The sequence below is a fragment of the Pipistrellus hanaki genome, assembly GCF_964339955.1.
Source record: "Pipistrellus hanaki genome assembly, chromosome: 1".
NCBI lineage: Eukaryota > Metazoa > Chordata > Mammalia > Chiroptera > Vespertilionidae > Pipistrellus > Pipistrellus hanaki.
Window position 1 is genome coordinate 189,916,733 of NC_140503.1, and position 18,701 is coordinate 189,935,433.

At 45.9% G+C, this 18,701-nt stretch overlaps 1 protein-coding gene across 4 annotated transcripts in view; it reads right to left on the reverse strand.

Annotated features, from left to right (window-relative positions):
• Positions 1-229: 229 nt before the first annotated feature.
• PGCKA1 (PDCD10 and GCKIII kinases associated 1) overlaps positions 230-18,701 on the reverse strand; it is a 69,220-nt gene continuing 50,748 nt past the window's right edge. For all 4 annotated transcript variants that reach the window (XM_084901162.1, XM_084901164.1, XM_084901165.1 and 1 more), the window contains exons 2-4: positions 12,839-12,888; positions 3,700-3,767; positions 230-2,408 (exon numbers count right to left, since the gene is read on the reverse strand). In XM_084901162.1, coding sequence (XP_084757288.1) covers positions 1,472-2,408; positions 3,700-3,731 — 969 coding nt within the window. In that variant the 5' untranslated portion in view covers positions 3,732-3,767; positions 12,839-12,888 and the 3' untranslated portion in view covers positions 230-1,471. The remainder of the gene's footprint in view (positions 2,409-3,699; positions 3,768-12,838; positions 12,889-18,701) is intronic.

Below are 18,701 nucleotides of genomic sequence, written 5' to 3' on the forward strand. Positions count from 1 at the left end.
TAAATTAGAAGGTGAAAACCCCAAGAGGACTCATTTATCCTTAAGGCACAGGTAGTCATGTTGTCAAGAATCGGTACTCAGCAAAGTACCCTGGTCTCCTCCACAAGTGTGATTTAGAAGCCTGGCTCTTTAAATAAAAAAACAAACGCACAAACAACCACCATCAAAGGTCACTGACACTCCACCTGGGGATATTAGAAGCGCCATTGAATTAATACAGGCAACCACATAGGTTGTTATATTTTAATCAGAATCAGGCATTAAATGGCATAAAATACTCTATAATATCTCTTCACTGTTCCAAATCTCATACACTTCAGACCCAAACATGACATAAGAAGTTTCAAACAGCCTCCCCAATCCCAAAGGAGATTAAAAAGTAATATAAAAAAAGTTAAGGTCAAGGTGCCTTAATGTCACAGCCAACGACTAACCACTGTTCAGTTCCTCCCTCAATGCCGCTGAGCTTACCTCCTGTCAAACAAGCGGTTAGTCACGAGTTCCCTGGGTGCTTGTCCCTGAATGCAGCCATGCTCTGGCCACACAGTAGGCACTTTAAGTGGGGGTAGTTCCCTCTTCCAGGTTGTGGCCAACGTTTGGCTCTCGAACGCAAGAGAAAAGAATTGCCAGTCCAGCCCCGGCTGGGTGGCTCTGGCAGGCGGCATGAAAGGTTCACAGGTTCTATTCCCTGTCAAGGGCATGTACCTGGGATGCAGGTTGGATTCTGGCCTGCGGGGGGCCTGCAGGAGGCCACCAACCAATGGATATGTCTCACACGGATGTTTCTCTCCCTTTTGCTCTTTCCCTTCCCCTTTCACTCTCTTTAAAAATCAATGGAAAAATATATCACTTGGTGATGATTCACAACAACAAAAACAACGGGACAGTCCCACAGACTCTGGGCTGAAGTGCTGGGACTGAGAGGGTGCTCAGGGACAGCTGTACCAGATGTTGTGGGGACTGGGGGGGGGGGGGGGGGGGGGAAGGATTGTGGGTAATTTCCAGACAGCGGCACCATGGCCCGCTCTGCTTTTTTCTTTTTTAAATATATATTTTATTGATTTTTTACAGGGAGGAAGAGAGAGGGCTAGAGAGCTAGAAACATCAATGAGGGAGAATCATCCATCAGCTGCCTCTTGCACACCCCCTTCTGGGGATGTGCCCGCAACCAAGGTACATGCCCTTGACCGGAATTGAACCCTGGACCCTTGAGTCCACAGGCCGACACTCTATTCACTGAGCCAAACCAGTTTCGGCCCGCTCTGCTTTCTGTCCCAGTGTCCTGAGTGATGGGCCGTCCGCACAGGGGCGCGCTCAGTGTGGACGTAGCGGTGCACCGGCAGGCGCTGCACCATCAGCACGAGGCTGGCCGTAAACAGCAGGCAGGGCTGCAGATCCAGCTCGGCTCTGCGGAGCCATCACCCCCCGAAGACGCCCCTGGTGACACCAGCTCCATTGCAAACCCGCTCCCCTAATCCGCGTCGTCCACATCCTCCCCGGCAGTGGCCGCGGCCAGAGCCGCCAGGGCCTCGGCCACCTCCGCGTCCTCCTCCTCCTCCTCCTCCTCCGCCTCCCCGCCTCCGGGGGCGCTGCTGTGGGCGTCCTCCCGCCCGCTCCTCCCATCGGCCACCGGAGTGGGGTCCCCTTCTTCCAGGTGGACGCTCAGGGCCTCTGCGGCCACGGCCCCGTTTACCGAACCCCAGCTCCTCTTCCCCGAACCCCAGCTCCTCTTCCCCGGGAAGGCGAGGGGCAGGTCCGGCCCCTGCTCCCCCGCGCCTGGGCGCGCTTCCTCCGGGCGCTCCTCCTGCTCCTCCTCCTCGGGGTGGCCCTGGAGAACCTCCTCTTTCCCCCCGTGATCCACGTGGTCTCCAGCCGGGCCCTGGTGTGGAGGGTAGTCCGGGGCCGGTATCCGGGGGACAGGGTCCGGCACGTCCCCGGTGGGACACTCAGCCTCGGGAGTAACTCTGGAGACTCCATCCCAGACGACCCGGGTATCACCCAGCGAAGGGTCCGTCTCCCCGGCGCCCCCTCTTTCCGGGAAGGGGTGAGCTGGGGGCACGCTGTTGGCGGTGCTGGCCCAGGAGCCCGTGCCATCCTGGGCGGGCCCAGGGTCCCCGGCGGGCCCGATGCCATTGATGGCACCACCAGTCTTGTCCGCACAGGGGCCGCCTCCCGTGTCCCCCGGAGGGGGCGGCCCCTGGGGAGGCCAGCAGGGCTCCTGCGGCCCAGCCCTCCTGCCTCTGCTCCCCGTCCTCCTCAAGCCCTCCCGCTGGAGGTCATTTCTGTGCACCGGGACCTCGCCGCTCTGTTTGCCTTTCAGTTTCAAGGTGTCCTCCTCGTCCAGCTTGCAGCTGCTCACTTCGTTGACGTAGCCCGGGGAGGGCACTTGAACTGGGTCGAAGAGATAGCTGGGGGCGAGAACAATGAAGACCAGTCAGATTATCTTTTATTTGTTCACCACTTTATGAATCACCAACTTCCATGATTAGTAATTTCTGCGACAGGCTCTGCTGCTTCTCTTCCTGTGGATGTCTGTGTTTAGTTAATGTAGGTAAGGTTGTATGTGCGCCTAAATCAAATAGATAGAGTTGGCATAAAATGTTCTGTCACTGGAAATAGATCTTGAAAAGATTCAAAAGAAGATGGGAAGAAGGTACAGAACAAAGTTCATGGAATTTGAAAACAAGCAAAAAAAAAAAAAAAAAAGTAAGTAGAAAGAAAAGAAATGTGCAGAATCAGGGAACTATCTGGTTAAGTATGGATGGACCGTCCCCTCGATGGGATATTATACAGTCATCAAAAGGATAAATAGGAAGTCTGGACTAGCATGAAAGATACTTCTAATAAATATTGTTTGTAAAGTGTAACATCATATTATGATTACGGTGGAGTAACATTTACACATGTATGTGTTGTGTATATACTTACAAATGGAAAATAATATGTACATGTAGATAGATATGGAATAGAACTATAATAACACATAAATTAGTTTAAGGAAGCAAAATCATTAGTTAATTCCCTCCCGCCTTTATTTTATAGAGAATTCTGTTCCTATTACCCACATTCTGGGACAGAATCTGGAAAGAATTAAAAGCATATATGTGCTAAAACCGGTTTGGCTCAGTGGATAGAGCGTCAGCCTGTGGACTGAAAGGTCCCAGGTTCGATTCCAGTCAAGGGCATGCACCTTGGTTGCAGGCACATCTCCAGTGGGGGGTGTGCAAGAGGCAGCTGATTGATGATTCTCTCTCATCGATGTTTCTAACTCTCTCTCTTTCTTCCTCTCTGTAAAAAGTCAATAAAATATATTAAAAAATAAAATAAAATAAAAGCACATATGTGACCAGGGCGATGTATTGTCAGCATGCCAGTTCAGGCTCCCACCCAAACTGAAGCTTTGCTTTGCATTACTCCTTGGAGAGATGTAAATTCAGCCCAAACCAAATTCAGTCTCAGAGACTGATGGAGTTCCCGCCATCTCTGAGAAGGGAACAGCAACAAAAACGGGGGTTTAATATCTAGGCCACAGGTCCTCCTACATGACATCAGAGCAGTTCCAAATCCTTAATGTCTTGGCCATGCTCTCACGCCCCAACGAGATAAACGCAGAATCAGCGCAGGGTCTGTAAGAGGGAGGTTCCCTCAGCGGGAACCCCGACCTCTCCATTCGAATGAGGCATTTCCCCCCAACGTTACCTGTGTATCATTTTGCAGCACCTGCACCCCATCTGGATTATTTTTCGTTATCATCTGGGAAAGAAAACCTAAAAGGGAGAAAACACAGTGAGTAACATTTTAATATCAGTGAGGCTTGCTTTTTCTTTCCTGGCTACTCACAAGTTAGTGGAGCCGCAGTTTTTGGCAGGAAGATAACACGTGGGCCAGGGAGGCCCCGGAATGCCTTGGTGTATCGGCAATCACCGGTTCCGAGCTCTCAGACATTCACTGATACTTGTCTGTGTGCCAGACCCTTTCCCCAGCGCTGGGAGTTTCGTATGCCATTTGCATTTTGCAAATGAGGAAACACTGGTTGAAAACAGTGGGGACAGAAAGGAGGGCTTGTGCTTTTCCTATTCCACTGCCTTCTTTGGGGGACACGGGGGCCTAACCAGGGGGCAGCAGGAGGTGTAAGAGGGAGGGGAGGTGTCAGTGCCAGGGATGAGCTGCTCCAGTCTTCAAGGAGTTCAGGACGAGGCAGCTGACCCACGTGTTCCACGTTAGAGACCCTAGGAGTTGAGAGCCGTGTCGTCATCACAAGCTTCAGCCAGACACACCTGCGCCTGCTCTGCCCTTCCCATCGCAGGGTGGATGCTGGCCATGATTCGTGGCCTCCACTCCTGCAGTCCAAGTGGGCTTCCTGGTGGCAGGCAGGGTCTGTGCTTCTTCCATTTCTCACCTGCCCCGTCTCCCGCCTTTCCCAACGTGGCATTTCCCCCCTGCAAACTGCCCCCTGAATAAAACCTTCTCTGCACGGGAAACCGGTGACATTGTTCTGGTCTTTCCTTTGAGTCATTCTCCATTTTGAATATTTGCGACTTTCTCAAAGACAAGCCATAGCCCCCGTCCCTCTGTGTCCACAGGATGCGGGCACTGGAAACAGAGAGAGATCCCTCGCTGTTGATGGGGTTACTGCCTCTAGTCACGAAAGGATTTCCCAGGATGCTGCCTCACAAGCCTTTCACCGCAAAGAAAACATCCGGCGTTTTCTCAATAGTACAGACCGGCCAGTTGGCTACAAGGGACTAGGTCAGTGGTCGGCAAACTCATCAGTCAACAGAGCCAAATATCAACAGTACAACGATTGACATTTCTTTTGAGAGCAAGATTTTTTAAACTTAAACTTCTTCTAACGCCACCTCTTCAACATAGACTCGCTCAGGCCGTGGTATTTTGTGGAAGAGCCACACTCAAGGGGCCAAAGAGCCGCATGTGGCTCGAGAGCCGCAGTTCGCTGACCACTAGACTAGGTTGACATTGATAAATCCAATCCACAAATAACCTCCTATGGAGGCTAAAGATGCCTCACCCCCCAAAACGGCCACATCCTAACCTCTGCAACTTGTGAGTGCTGCCTCCTAGGACCGAAACCAACCAATCAAACACACCTTGGCGGATGTGATCACAGATGGGAGATGGGGAGAGCGGCCTGGCTCACCTGGTTCAGAGCCTAGCTCTGCCTCTGACTGGCTGTGTGACTCAGGGCCACAGCTATTTTTTTTTTTTTTTAATATATTTTATTGATTTTTTACAGAGAGGAAGGGAGAGAGATAGAGAGCCAATGTTGATGAGAGAGAAACATCGACCAGCCGCCTCCTGCACATCCCCTACCAGGGATTTGCCCACAGCCAACGTACATGCCCTTGACCGGAATCGAACCCGGGACCCTTCAGTCCGCAGACCGATGCTCTACCACTGAGCCAAACCGGTTTTGGCAGGGCCGCAGCTATTTTCGGTACTAAGTAAATGGGGATAATAATATACCAGTGCATGGTGTTGCCGGGGGCGGGGGGGGGGGGGGGGGAGATTATACAAGTTAATATTCATACTAAGCATCTGCTTATTATTCAGCTCTGGTGGATACAGCATGCTTAAAAAATAAATAAATAAATAAAAATTTAAAAAAATTGAGGCCTTGTCCCTAAGGAAGATTAGTGTAGGAGCCATGACGTACACAGACGCACGATAGCATTAACAGCACCGAGGAAGGCTTGCTTCTGGCACACGAGCCAAATGGTATATTTCTACCAACGTGGCACCGATGGAAAGACCAAACCCCCAGGGCAACAGAGGATGGACAGGCAGAGACGCCACTGGGGGCTTGGCCCGGGAATATGTGTGTGCAAGCTTGTCCTCCTTCAAGGCACTCTCAGGTAAATGACCCCCAGGCTTTGTTTCCGACCTCTGCTCCCTCTGCATGCCCATTTCCTACGAATGTTTCGTATATTAGCTGGACAGATGGCATGAAAAGTGCCACATGCACCTCCTGTCCTCCCTTCCCCCCTTCCGGTCCACACCCTGCTCTGAAATCCTGCCCATCCGTGCTAGCACTACCTTTGTTTACCTTGGTCTCTAGTTTAAAAAAAAAAAAAAAAAAATCAGCCAGGAAAGGTCCCCCCCTTCTCCAACACCCCCCCTCCAAAGTTTTTAAGTGTTTGAGAGAGGGCAGACGGTGGGTGAGAATAACGTGATTGAAGCAACTGTAAAATATCAAGCACTGAACACTATCAGGGCGGTCAGCTTTAGGACGGTGAGTTCAGGAGTTGCTCAGGGGGAGGTTTCCTTCTGAGAGGGAGGAAGGCAGGAAGGCAGGCATGTCTTGAGCGACACCCTGTGTTCCTAGCGACCCGGAGACTGACTCGGGTCCACCTGGTCAGGCTGGGTGATGCACCCTCTGCTGCGGTGGCTGTGGCCATGGCCACATAAGCAACGTGATGCAATGCCTGCTGAGATTTAACAGCCAGCACCTCCTGTCTCTTACGGAATTCACACGTCATCGTCTGTGGCTGTTAAGACACCCCCCCCCCCCCCCCCCCCGAAAACCACAGGATCTATATTTTTCTTCAAAACCAAAAATTGTGAGGGATGTTTTGATGACTGTCCCCTTTTGGGATCAAATTTCCAGTCTGGCTTCTCCTCCCACTGCCCCTCTAGGGCACACCACCTGGGCTTCCTACAGACCTGGTCCCCGGCCTGAGGGCCATGCTCCCGGCCTCTCCCAAGCTCAATGAGACCAGCTCTGGCCTCCAAGGCTGTGTGAGGGCTGATGAAAAGGGGGGGTGGGGGGGGGGTGGACTAAGGTATTTACAGCCGAGCCTGGCCTGCCCCTATCTCCAATGATTCGTCCTTGTTTGATGATTCCTAATTGCAAATACAAGTTATTTCTCTTTCCATGTCACCCCCACTTCAATACCTTGCTTTTAGGAAGGCGTCCTCCATTGCTGGGTGCAAAAAGGAAGCACCATTCATTACCTGCGTGATCCGTGGATGCAAATGGGAAAAACACTCCCAAGGAGTAAGTCTGAGCTAAGAGTGGGCAGACTGTCTGCTTTCTCAGTCCCGCTTTGGCGACAGCTAGCTCTCGGGTGAGAAGCCAGCTGTCCGGTGCCCTTTGTGACTGAGCAGCGTGGAAATGTGCTTTCTCTTTGGAGCAGGAAAAAGCAACAGAGAAGCAAAGGGCAGATCTTTCCCGTTTACACAGGGGAAAGCAAACACCATGAGGGGGCGTGGCCAGCGGCGCTGGCACCTGCCCGCTCCGGAGTCCGCGCTGGGGGCTGACTCTGTCCTGGGTTTGGTGTGGACGTTCCACAGACCGGCGTTTGAAGATGGACATGACAAGGGCCCATCGGTTCCTAGCAAGTCTCCTTGCTGGGAAACCCCGTTCCCTAAGGCTGAGCGGGTGGAGGTGGGAAGAAGGGACAAGAGGGGAGAGCCACCAGTCTGCTAGGCAGACAGAAATCGACTGGAAAGTCACCAGGAAGTGAAGGGAATATAGGAAAAGGCTCCCCCAGCGGGAAAGGACTGCCTGTATAGACTAGCTAACAGTATTAAATCAATGCTCCCTTCCTGATTTGGATGATTGTACTGGGGGCTATATAAGACAATGGCCCTGTTCTTAGGAAATACACAGTAAAATAAAGTATTTCCCATGTAAAGAGCATGGGATCTGTAACTTGTTAAAATAATTCAGAAAAACAAATGTGTGTGTGTGTGTGTGCAGAAAAGAGAATATATTCAATGTGGAAAATGCCAACATTTGGGGACTCTGGTTACAGGTTATGTGGAGATTCTTTTATTTTTTAATTTTAATGATTTTATCGTAAAATTTTATATAAAACAAAGTTCAGAAACAGAACTAAGACAGTAGTTAGGCTTACCGAAATCCCATAGACCTTTCTGAATGTAGCTGTCATCCTAAGTATTTAACAGGCAGTCTCAGGCCTGCACCTCGAAGGCACAGCTCCTGCCTTCTGGCTGCCCCGTGTAAAGAGGGAATCAGCGTCCAGTGCTGGGGTTTTGCCAGCTGTCTACTAAGCACAGGCTCCTCGCAGGCAATGCCTCACCCAGCCCCAAGGCCAGCTCATACTAAGGAGCACCTCATCTTGGTATTGAAACAAAGCAGTGACTGGCAAGTGCCATGTGCCAATGAGTGAGTGAGCCATATGGGATATTGTAAGTTATTATTCCTGTAGAGTCTACCCTTCCTGTGATCAAATCTCACACTGTACTGAATGGTGGCCCAAAAGGAAAAGCCGAGTGCAAGAGCTGAGAGAGATGGGAGGAACCCTGGCCTCCCCCCCCCCCCCTCCGCCAAACAGCCAAACCTCCCGTGTGTGACCCCAAGGTCAAGGATGTTCCGCTTCAGGGGTCCCGTTCAGCGAGCTCTCAGGGCAGCTGCTGGGAAGTGGTTAGTTTGTCAGAGCCGAAGTGCTTGGAAGAGAGACAGAGTAAAACCAAACGTGGAAAGTACAGCTCCGTGCTGAAAACCCAACTCGCCAGTGTTTATAGAAAATAGCTGGGATCGCACGTAACCTGGTCAGCAGGTGAAGTCGGCAAATATTTAGGGAGCCGATTCTGGGGACTGAGCTCTCAGACTCAGAGGGGAATGAATGAAAGTAACTACCAGGTGCTCATAAAGGAGAGGAAAGACTGCCTGCCCCCTCCACAGATCATGCTGAATCTCCGGTTGGCAAAGGAAGATGCATTCTTGACTATCTGTCTCCTCAGCAGAGCCAGTTCCTCCTTTCCCGGCAGGCTTTGCAAACTCTCCCGCCACATTTTCCTGCTGTGCTTCCCTTTCTACTAAAGAACCTGAGCTTCATTGATTGTGAGAAACCTGCAGACTCTGTGGAGCCCTTATCACCTTCAAAGGGTCCATATTTGCACTCGTGGCAGCCGATGTCTACAATACAGGTGTTGGCATCCCCTAGAACTGGCTCTGATGGGCCATCTGTGTGCAGGGATGTGTTTGTGGGTCTCCCCTAAAGAAAGGGTTCCTTGGTCAAGCAGGTTTGGGCACAGGAGAGAATAAAGATGAACACATTCAGCCAAAACCAGTTTGGCTCAGTGGATAGAACGTCGGCCTACGGACTGAAAGGTCCCAGATTCATTCTGGTCAAGGGCACATACAGTGGTTGCAGGCACATCCCCAGTGGGAGGTGTGCAGGAGGCAGCTGGTCGATGTTTCTCTCTCATTGATATTTCTAGCTCTCTATCCCTCTCCCTTCCTCTCTGTAAAAAAAAAAAATCAATAAAATATATTTTAAAAAAAGATGAACACATTCATAGTTTCAAAAAGGAACGATTTCACTCTGCCTAGCCTAGTACTTCCCCAAATTATTTGAGCCCAGAACTTTTCTTGTTCCATAAAATACAATTAACAACCAACACAGCCTGTGTTTTGTGGAACACGTTGGGGAAAACAGCTGTCAGGATGACAGTCCTAACCATCTGGTGGAGTCTGTGCTCTAAGGGGATGTGTAATGTGGTCATTGGGTGAAAACACCCCCTGAAGTCTGAGCCGGGTGTAGGACATGCGGGTCCTGGCACCAGCTCTGTCACCAGCCCCGGAGACGTGGGGAAGCTGGGGGATCTCTGGATCCCTTTTCTTTATCTGCAGGAGGAGTGAGTCCACAGCACCAGGCACCAGGCTTTCTTCCGCATCGAACCTAATGATCTCCACAGTGACCCGGGAAGAAGGGAACTCAGCCTGGAGCACAGTTACCTCATTGAGTCCTGACAACGCCACTGCCGGCAGGCACCAACGTGACCCTTCGCAGGTAGGAACCCCGCTCCACAGTGTGCCAACACCCCATGCGCTGCCAGTGAGGTGTGTTGGGTCCCAAGTCCACACTCACCCGACCCACGATCCTGACTGACAGCAGAAAGCTCCCCTCCACCTCCCTTTCCCTGGCCCATCTCCTCTGGAACTGTGTCCCAGACCCTGGAGCCCCGAGATGGGGAGAGAGTGGGTGTCACGGCGAGGTCCCTGGGAGGGATGAGGACCCAGATCAGGGCACCCTGTTGGGTGGAGGTAGATGTGTAGGGTGGGAGATCCATCACACCACACAGGCAGGTCAGCAGAGTGGCTAAATGAACAATTTAGAGTTGTGGGTTCCAATTCTGCCTCCTCCCCTTATCAGGTTGGTGAGCCCTGGGCAAATTTCTTAGCCTCTGAGAGCATCAGTTGTCTAATCTGCAAAACGAGACTGATAACAGTTCCTGTTTGTCAGGATCACTTGGAACATTAAATGAGAGGAAAGTATGTAAGGCATTTACTGTAAATGTCGGGCACACTGCCAGGGCTTATTAATAACTATAGTAAGTAGTTAAAATCTGAGTATTGTCTTTGCATCAAGTACTGTTTTAAGAACTTTCATGTATTCGTTCACTTTAACTTAATACTGTTAGGTGGAAACCAGAATTTTATAGTTAAGTAAATAGATATCAAAGTTACAAAGTGGTTCAGTGTGGTTATTATTAGCACTGTTGCTACTAATTGTCAACATTTTCTGATTATATAATATGTAATTACGTCTATTATGTAATATTTCCTATTGTATTACTATAACCTGTCTTGGTAGGTTCTGTTTTCTGAGTCCAGTAGATTATGCAATAAAAAGCAGATAGGTGTGGTTTTATCTATTCACCACCAGATGGCAGTATATAGTGGTTACAATATTTAATTTATGGCAGCAAGCATGTCAAACTCAAAGGCTAACATGGGGCCAAATAAACAAGGTGTAAAGTTATGTGGGCTACACACACAAAAAAAAACCCCCCCAAAAAACAAAATCTCTGATTTCCCTAGAAATGTAGGTTAATTTAGAAAAGTATAGTGTATATATATATATATATATATATATATATATATATACACACACACATATATATAAAGATCAAGAACAATGATAAAATTAAGTTTTCTTCCTGACGCTTGGCATCTCTTCTCTGCTACTATCTTTCCTACATTGGGGGAAATCTTGTTCGCAGTGATTACTTTCAAAACTGACCCAAGGTGAATGTCAGTCATTCTGGACCTGACACGGGACTTATTTCCTTTCATAATTGTAAATAACTGCTCATACTGTTATATTGGCTGGGCTGCAAAAATATCTATTGTGAGTTTGACATGCTTGACCTATGGTAATTTCAAGAGAGGGACTTGATATGGGGAAGGTCTCAGAAACACGAGAATTGGGACACACATAGTGTAGGTGTTCTGCCATGTAGCAAAGCTAAGGAGGGAGTGATGTGGTAAATATTTGAGACAATTAGTGTCCCCTGTAAGCTGGCCATGAGGGTTATCCAGTCATCTGGCCAGACCACTGTGGGCTCCTGCAATTCTATTTAGGCTTCTTTTGATGCAATGACTGCTCATCAACCCCCAAATGGGGGATCTGGGTTTCTCTCTCCCACCTGTATGTGTGGACAATAATTCTGCGGGAGAGGCTGGGAGAGGAAGGAGCATATGGGGTGTGCGAAGGCCCAGCTCCTCCCTCTGGACCCCACAGCATCACCCAATCACCTTCTTTATAAATGTGGACTCGGGGCTGGAAGGGTAAAATAGAGGACAAGAAAACACAGACTGTCCCGTATCTGTAGAGGACTCCCGGTGTGCAGAATTGGGATCCCAAAGTTTTTTTTAATTCAAGTAAAAATAGATTTTGCATTTGAGAAGACTGAGTAAAGTTCCTACTGGAGACTAGACTCCCTACCAGTTACTAGGACACAAAAAGGCAGAAGACCTCCCTGTCTGTTAAAGGCCCGTCATCCATCCATGCAACAAACATGTTCTGAGCATCTATGTGGTGTGCCAAGCACTGGACTTGATTCCAGGGATCTGGAAGGAGTGTACAGTCCAGAAAAGGAGACAGATACACAAAGACATGCCTCATAATGTGTTGTATTGAAATGCTATACCATATGTGACATAAGGTGGGGAGTGCCTGAGTAACCTTGGGAAGATTGGAAGAGGCTTGTGGGCGAAGGTGAGCAGATAATGGTGCAGATGGGGTCCAAGGAGCACCCCAGGTAGAATGCAGTGCCAGCTCAGGATCGCAAGGAGGTGGGAATGCCACCTCTTACACCCTCTCTCTTAAATGTACCCTCTAATGAGGCAAGATAAAGGTAGATAAGGTTTTACATCAAGGAGGCAGTTTGACTAGCTAGAATTTGCAGGGACAAACAAGGTCAATGCACACGCTACTTTCATGACCCCAGGAGGGAGAACAGGCTGGTTCCACAGGAGTAAGCTGGACAACAGATCCCATCCCCATGTCGGGCTGAAGATGGAAATGGTAAGGGATTTGGGGTAAAGACCCAGAGTTCAGAAATAAAAGAAGGGAAGGTCTGCAATCCTAGGGCCTGGCTTCTAACCTTGAGTGCACCAGAATATCCTTACCCCTAGACTTCTGACTGAGCAGACCTGGGAAGGGGCCCGAGAATCTGCATTTCTAACAAGTTCCAAGCGAGGCTGATGATGTTAGTCCTGGGAACACACTTTAAGAGTCACTATTTGGGAGGGATGGTCTTTATTGGGGAAACCCCACGTTGCCTGGGGAGACAGAATAACTGAAAATCTTTCAGGGTGAAGATCTAGTTGGATCTCACGGGTCTGAGAACTGTAGCCCCAAACAACAGAAATAAAAAGGAAACTGAGTTCTACTCAAACCTGAATGGGCCAGAAAGATACAGACTTTGGGGTTTACTCTGCCTGCTGGTTTTAATGTTTTAGGTACTAAAAACTGTAGTGAAAGACCGAGTAATGGAAAATTTAATGGGTAGTAGAAAGAATAGACTTTTCCCCACACAGCATTAAAACAAGAAAACAGCTTACCTGTTGTGAAGATTGTCCATCAGGTTTCTCTAGAAATTTAACTTCTTTTCCTATAACAACAAAAAAGTTGAAAATTGAGGACTGCAAGGTGCCTCCATGAAACAGCCAATTGCATCAACAAAGTGACAGAGGCGAGGGTTTCCTCAGAGGGGCCAGGCCATGATAGGGGGGATGGAGATCCTGATCTGGAGCAGTCAGCCAGGCAGACAAGCTCTAAAGTCACCACGCCAGCTCCTGACACTCACCCTTCAATGAACAATTTACCCAAACTCCAGTATTTCTTCTATGAAATAAGATTGCAGCGTGATTTAAATGGCACAGCATGTGAGCTATTTAGCCCATGCTGGAATTGTTCAATAACCCAAAGCTATTGCTCTTGATTACTGTTGACAAACATTACTTGACAACACGTCTCTTCTCTGATGGGTAAGGTTTCAATTGAGCAGAAAGAAATTCAAGGCATTTGGCTCAGTGGATAGAGCGTCGGCCTGCAGACTGAAGGGTCCCAGGTTCGATTCCGGGCAAGGGCATGTGCTTCGGTTGTGGGCACATTCCTGGTAGGGGGTGTGCAAGAGGCAGCTGATCGATGTTTCTTTCTCATCGATGTTTCTAACTATCTATCCCTCTCTTCCTCTCTGTAAAAAATCAATAAAATATAAAAAAAAAAAAAGAAAAGAAAAGAAGACATACAATATTTGCTTCTTGGAGACACATCAATAAAGTTTTAATGAACACATGTAAAATATTTTGTTAAAATACATAGTTTAGAAAATAGCTTTGCTTATAATGAAAATGATGTCTAGAATTTGAAAGTAAAACAAATGTGTAAACTTTTACCAATTTATCAATTATTAGAATAATTCACTATCTATAGACTCAATTAAAAAAAAAATTCTTATCCTACAAGCCATTCCCCTGTTAAGGAGCCTTAAGAAGCATTGCCTACCAGTCTTTAGTGAACTCAGCTAAGCATCTCTTTCTTTCACCTCTGGCTTTCTAGCGTTATCTTTGAAACTCCTTAAGCCACACCTATTTCCAGCCAATCTGGATTTTTCACTATTTTCTAAACATGCCCATATTGTTCTGTTTCTATGCCTTTGCACATGTGCTTTCCCCCCATTGGCTTGCCTCCATGCCCATCAATATTTTGCAAAATTCTACTCATCCTTCAAAACTTATTTCACACACCACTTCCTCCATGAAGATTTTAAAAAATCCAAATAAAGGTAACTACTCTATTCTTTTACTTTCTATAGGACCTTCAACCTCTTGGATGGGTCTGCTCGTTGTATGCCTTGTATGATAGTAACTCATTTATATAACATTCCCTCCATTAGACTATAAACTCTGAGGAAGAAAGGGCCCTGGCTTCATTATTTAACTAGATGTTGTATTTCTTCACACACTGAATTACATTGCATGTCTTTTAAAAAAAGTTGACATAGGATGTTAAAAACATCCTATGTTCATTGAGGGTCTCTACCTTGAGTACAATTATACTCAAGAGATGTGTAAGATATGGTCCATTTACCCAAGAACCTTCTAAGATGAAAATGAACACTATCCAGAGACAGAGTAAGAATTTTACAAGCTCTAAGCATAGTAAAGATCATGATATCAAAATAAAAACAACTATAAAAAAAAGACACTTCAAAGAAATCCTGTTTTTTTCCTAGGATGATTTTTTGAAATAATAAATTCTTTTAAAAGAAACTATTCTTGGCACACTTGCTTTTCCGGTGCCTTAGGTGCATGACTAATTTGTTGGACAAGCTAGCATTAACATTACATTGGGTTGTACGTGTTGAGGACCCAATGACTGGTACAGCTGATCAGTGCTAAGCATCACGGGAGCATGGGAGAAAAAGAAAGCCCAGTGGGATTGGGCTGCCAAGAAAGAGTTTATGGTAAGGTGACCAGATTTTAACATTGGTAAAGCGGGACACCATTGACTGGGGGTGGGGGTGGAGTTCTTGATTAAAAATTTGGTCTATATGGAGCAACAAAAATTTTCATAGAATGCAAAAATAGTATTGTAATATATTTTTTAAAATTTCAACATAAGTACAATTTACAAATATAATAAATAAATAAATTATGTATAGTATTATTTTATTCTTTGGCCTATTTCTCATTTGAGTGAATTTTTTTTAGTAGATTGCTGTCATTGTTTAAAAGATCATGAAATTTTTCACAAGAATTTGTTAAATTATATTTCACACATAAAATGGCTTTCAAAGTCTCAACACTTAATTGTGCTTTTTCTGATGTCCACACTTTATTAATTGTAGAAAAAAACGCGTTCAGTCGCAGCATTAGTTCCTGGTAAGGACAGTGCGTATTCCACAATTCTAACAACTGATCAACAATGCATACTTTGATAAGCAGTTCTCGATAATCAGTTCTCAATAATTATTTGTTATTAATAATTAAAGTTTAACATTATAAAATTAACAAAAACAATATAAAATTCATATCCTGGTTAAATAGCCACATGGCTGCCGAAATCTGTATATTCCCTTCCTGTTCTCCCGCCGTTCCCTAGCTTGTCCTGCATTCTTTCCAAAAACCGGGATTTTTAAAAATATATATATTTTATTGATTTTTTACAGAGAGGAAGGGAGAGAGATAGAGAGCTAGAAACGTCGATGAGAGAGAAACATCGACCAGCTGCCTCTTGCACACACCCCCACCGGGGATGCGCCCGCAACCAAGGTACATGCCCTTGACCGGAATCGAACCTGGGACCTTTCAGTCTGCAGGCCGACGTTCTACCACTGAGCCAAACCAGTTTTGGCCAAAAACCAGGATTTTTTAAAATGCCTCGGGACGCAGGACAAATTGTTAAAAAATTGGGACTGTCCCACCAATTTTTATGGAGAAATGGGGCCATGAGAAATTAGTTAGGCAAAGAGGAAAGTTTTAGTAAAAGCAAAAGGGTAGTGCTCTGGCTGGTGTGGCTCAGTTGGTTGAGCACCATCCTGTGCACTAAAAGGTCACTGATTTGATTCCCTGTCAGGGCACATACTCAGATTTTGGGTTCCATCCTCAGTTCAGCGGCATACAGGAGGCCAACCAATCGATATTTTCTCTCGCATTGATGTATCTCTCCCTCGCTTTCTCTTTTTCCCTCCCCCTTTCTCTAAAATTCAATAAAAAATAAATTTAAAAATAAAATTTAAAAAGCAAAAGGGTAGCAAAGAATACAACTTGTGTAAAAAGACAATGGGGGGGACCCATGTTGCGGATATGGGGGATGGATTTGGCATACATGACCAGCTTACTGAGGCTCTTGAAAACAGGCTAGAAGACCAAACATGACATGATTGGTAAAGAGAGTAGGTTGTTGAGCAGTGAATGACAGCATGATGGCAATATATTTGAAAGCCTCACCTGCTAGTAGTCATCAGGGAACACGAAAAGGGTGAGGTACAGAGAGACTGGCTAAGGTTAACACTTTGAACTAAGTGAAGAGATGAAAGATCCTGTGTGTGGTCCCATCTAAGAGAATCCAGAGGAAAAAACAAATTTGGAAATCTACTTTTTCAAGCTTTCATTGATTTTCAAGTTAAACATTACTTTCTACTGTCCCTGGTTTCTCTTAGCACATTGATTTATGAATGTATTATATACAAGGCCCTGAAAAAATTTGGTTGCCTCAGAACCCGTTTCCTTATGTGTAAAATGACAATTAAAAGTACCTTTATCAAAGAGTAGTTAGGATTAAGTGAAAGAACAGTAGAGGATCTAGCACAGTGGTTGGCACAAACTATAATTTCTACAAGGTTAGCTAAGATTTTTTTTGTTATCTTCATCATCAACATTATCATTATCATAGTCCTCATCATCTCTTAGTAATTTCTACCCCCCTCCCCTTACACTACACTGAAAGTTCCTTGATTCCAATGATTGCATCTCATTATCTTTGTTTCTTCAAAAAGGAATACAAAGTAGGATTTTTGCTATGTACTGAATTGTAAGAGGAAAAATGCCAGAAATCCATGAAAGCAGGGATCTGTGTTACAAAAGAAGGAATATTAAAATATTCTTATTTTTGGAGGCAGACAGACAGGAAGAATGGTGGTTTCATCAACAGGAGAGCTGGAAGGAGAACCACGTGCAGGATTTGAGAGATCCTGAATTCAGCATTTAGCTTACTGAATTGACGTGATGGATGGGGAGTAGAATGGTAGAGAGAACAAATATATCCAGCCACCTTCCATTAAAAGAAAAAGTGGGCATAAACTTATACAGAGAGCAAAAGAGGAGATAAAACAGAAAGTCCATGAATGTGCCCTCGCCAGTTTTACACAGTGGATAGAGTGTTGGCTTGTGGTCTGAAGGGCCCTGGGGTTTGATTCTGGTCAAAGGCACATGCCCAGGTTTCAGGCTCGATCCCCAGTAGGGGGGTGCAGGAAGCAGCCAATCAATGATTCTCATCATTGATGTTTCTATCTCTCTCTCCCTCTCCCTTCCTCTCTGAAATCAATAAACAATATATATATATATATATATATATATATATATATATATATATATATATATATATATATAAATATAAAAGGCCCATGAATGTGATGTAACTGACCTAGTAAATCAGTAATGTAGATAACCAAGGACTAGCTGAATATAGACTGTAGAACCTTTAAAGGCACTATGAATGTAGGAATGAAGAGGGAAGGTCTAAAACCAGGACAGTTTAGAAGGTGTTTAAGAAGCAGTTGGATCTTAACTGGTTTGGTTCAGTGGATAGAACATCAGACTGTGGACTGAAGGTCTCAGGTTTGATTCTGGTCAAGGGCACAGGCTCGATCCCCATGCAGGAGGCAGCCGATCAAGGGTTCTCTCACATCATTGATTTTTCTATTTCTCTCTTCATCTCCCTTTCTCTCTGAAATCAATAAAAATATATTAAAAAAAGAAAGAAAAAAAAAAGCAGTTGGTTCCTAAATCCTTTTCTATACTCGGATTTCAGGACCCAGAACACATTAGGGAACACACAACGAAGGGCAGGGGTACTGAACTCCAAACCAAGTAGTTAAGTGTGTAAATATGAAATGCTGAGACCCTCACCTGCTTCCTGCCCCTTCACTCTGAGATTGCTGGCAGCCGCCCTCTCACCTTCTTCAGACATCTGAGGAAAGTCTCTCACAGGAGAGACAGAGATTGAAACCAACCAACCAATCAACAAGAAAACCCCTGGAAACAAAGAGGAGGGAGAAGAAACCGAAACAATTGACAATAATAATTTTCATCATGTCACTTGCATCCACAAAGAAAAAAAACACCTGTTGAATAGTCTATTGAGAGCTTCTCCCTGGGGCCTCCCCTAAAATCTCCACCCTTAAAACCCTTAGGACAGAGGAACCAGTGTGCTCTCCCTCCCAGGCACGTTACCATTAGCCTCCTCACTCCCAAGCTCTACAGGCCTTTCCTGTATCTCGATAACTTGTTTCCTAAGCCCATTTCTTTTAGGAATTACTTTTTATACTCTATCATTTATCAAATAAACGTTCTCTTACAAAAACAAAACAAAAAACAGAGAACAGCAACAAAAAAGCTCTTGGAAATTAAAATAAAACAGCAAAAACGAACTTTTAAATACAGAATCCAGAAGCAAGAGGTGAAGAAATCTCACATAAAGTAGCAAAAGAAATAAAGACCTAGAAAAGATGAAAACATTAGAGGACCATCCAGGAGGTCCAATATCCATATAATTGGAGGTCTCTAAAGAGAGAACAAACAAAGGGTGGGGAAAACTTTGTCAACAAAATATTATAAGAAACATCCTCATAACTGAAGGACACGAGTTTCTAGATGAAAGCACTTACCAACTGACCAACAAAGTGGATAAAAATAGATT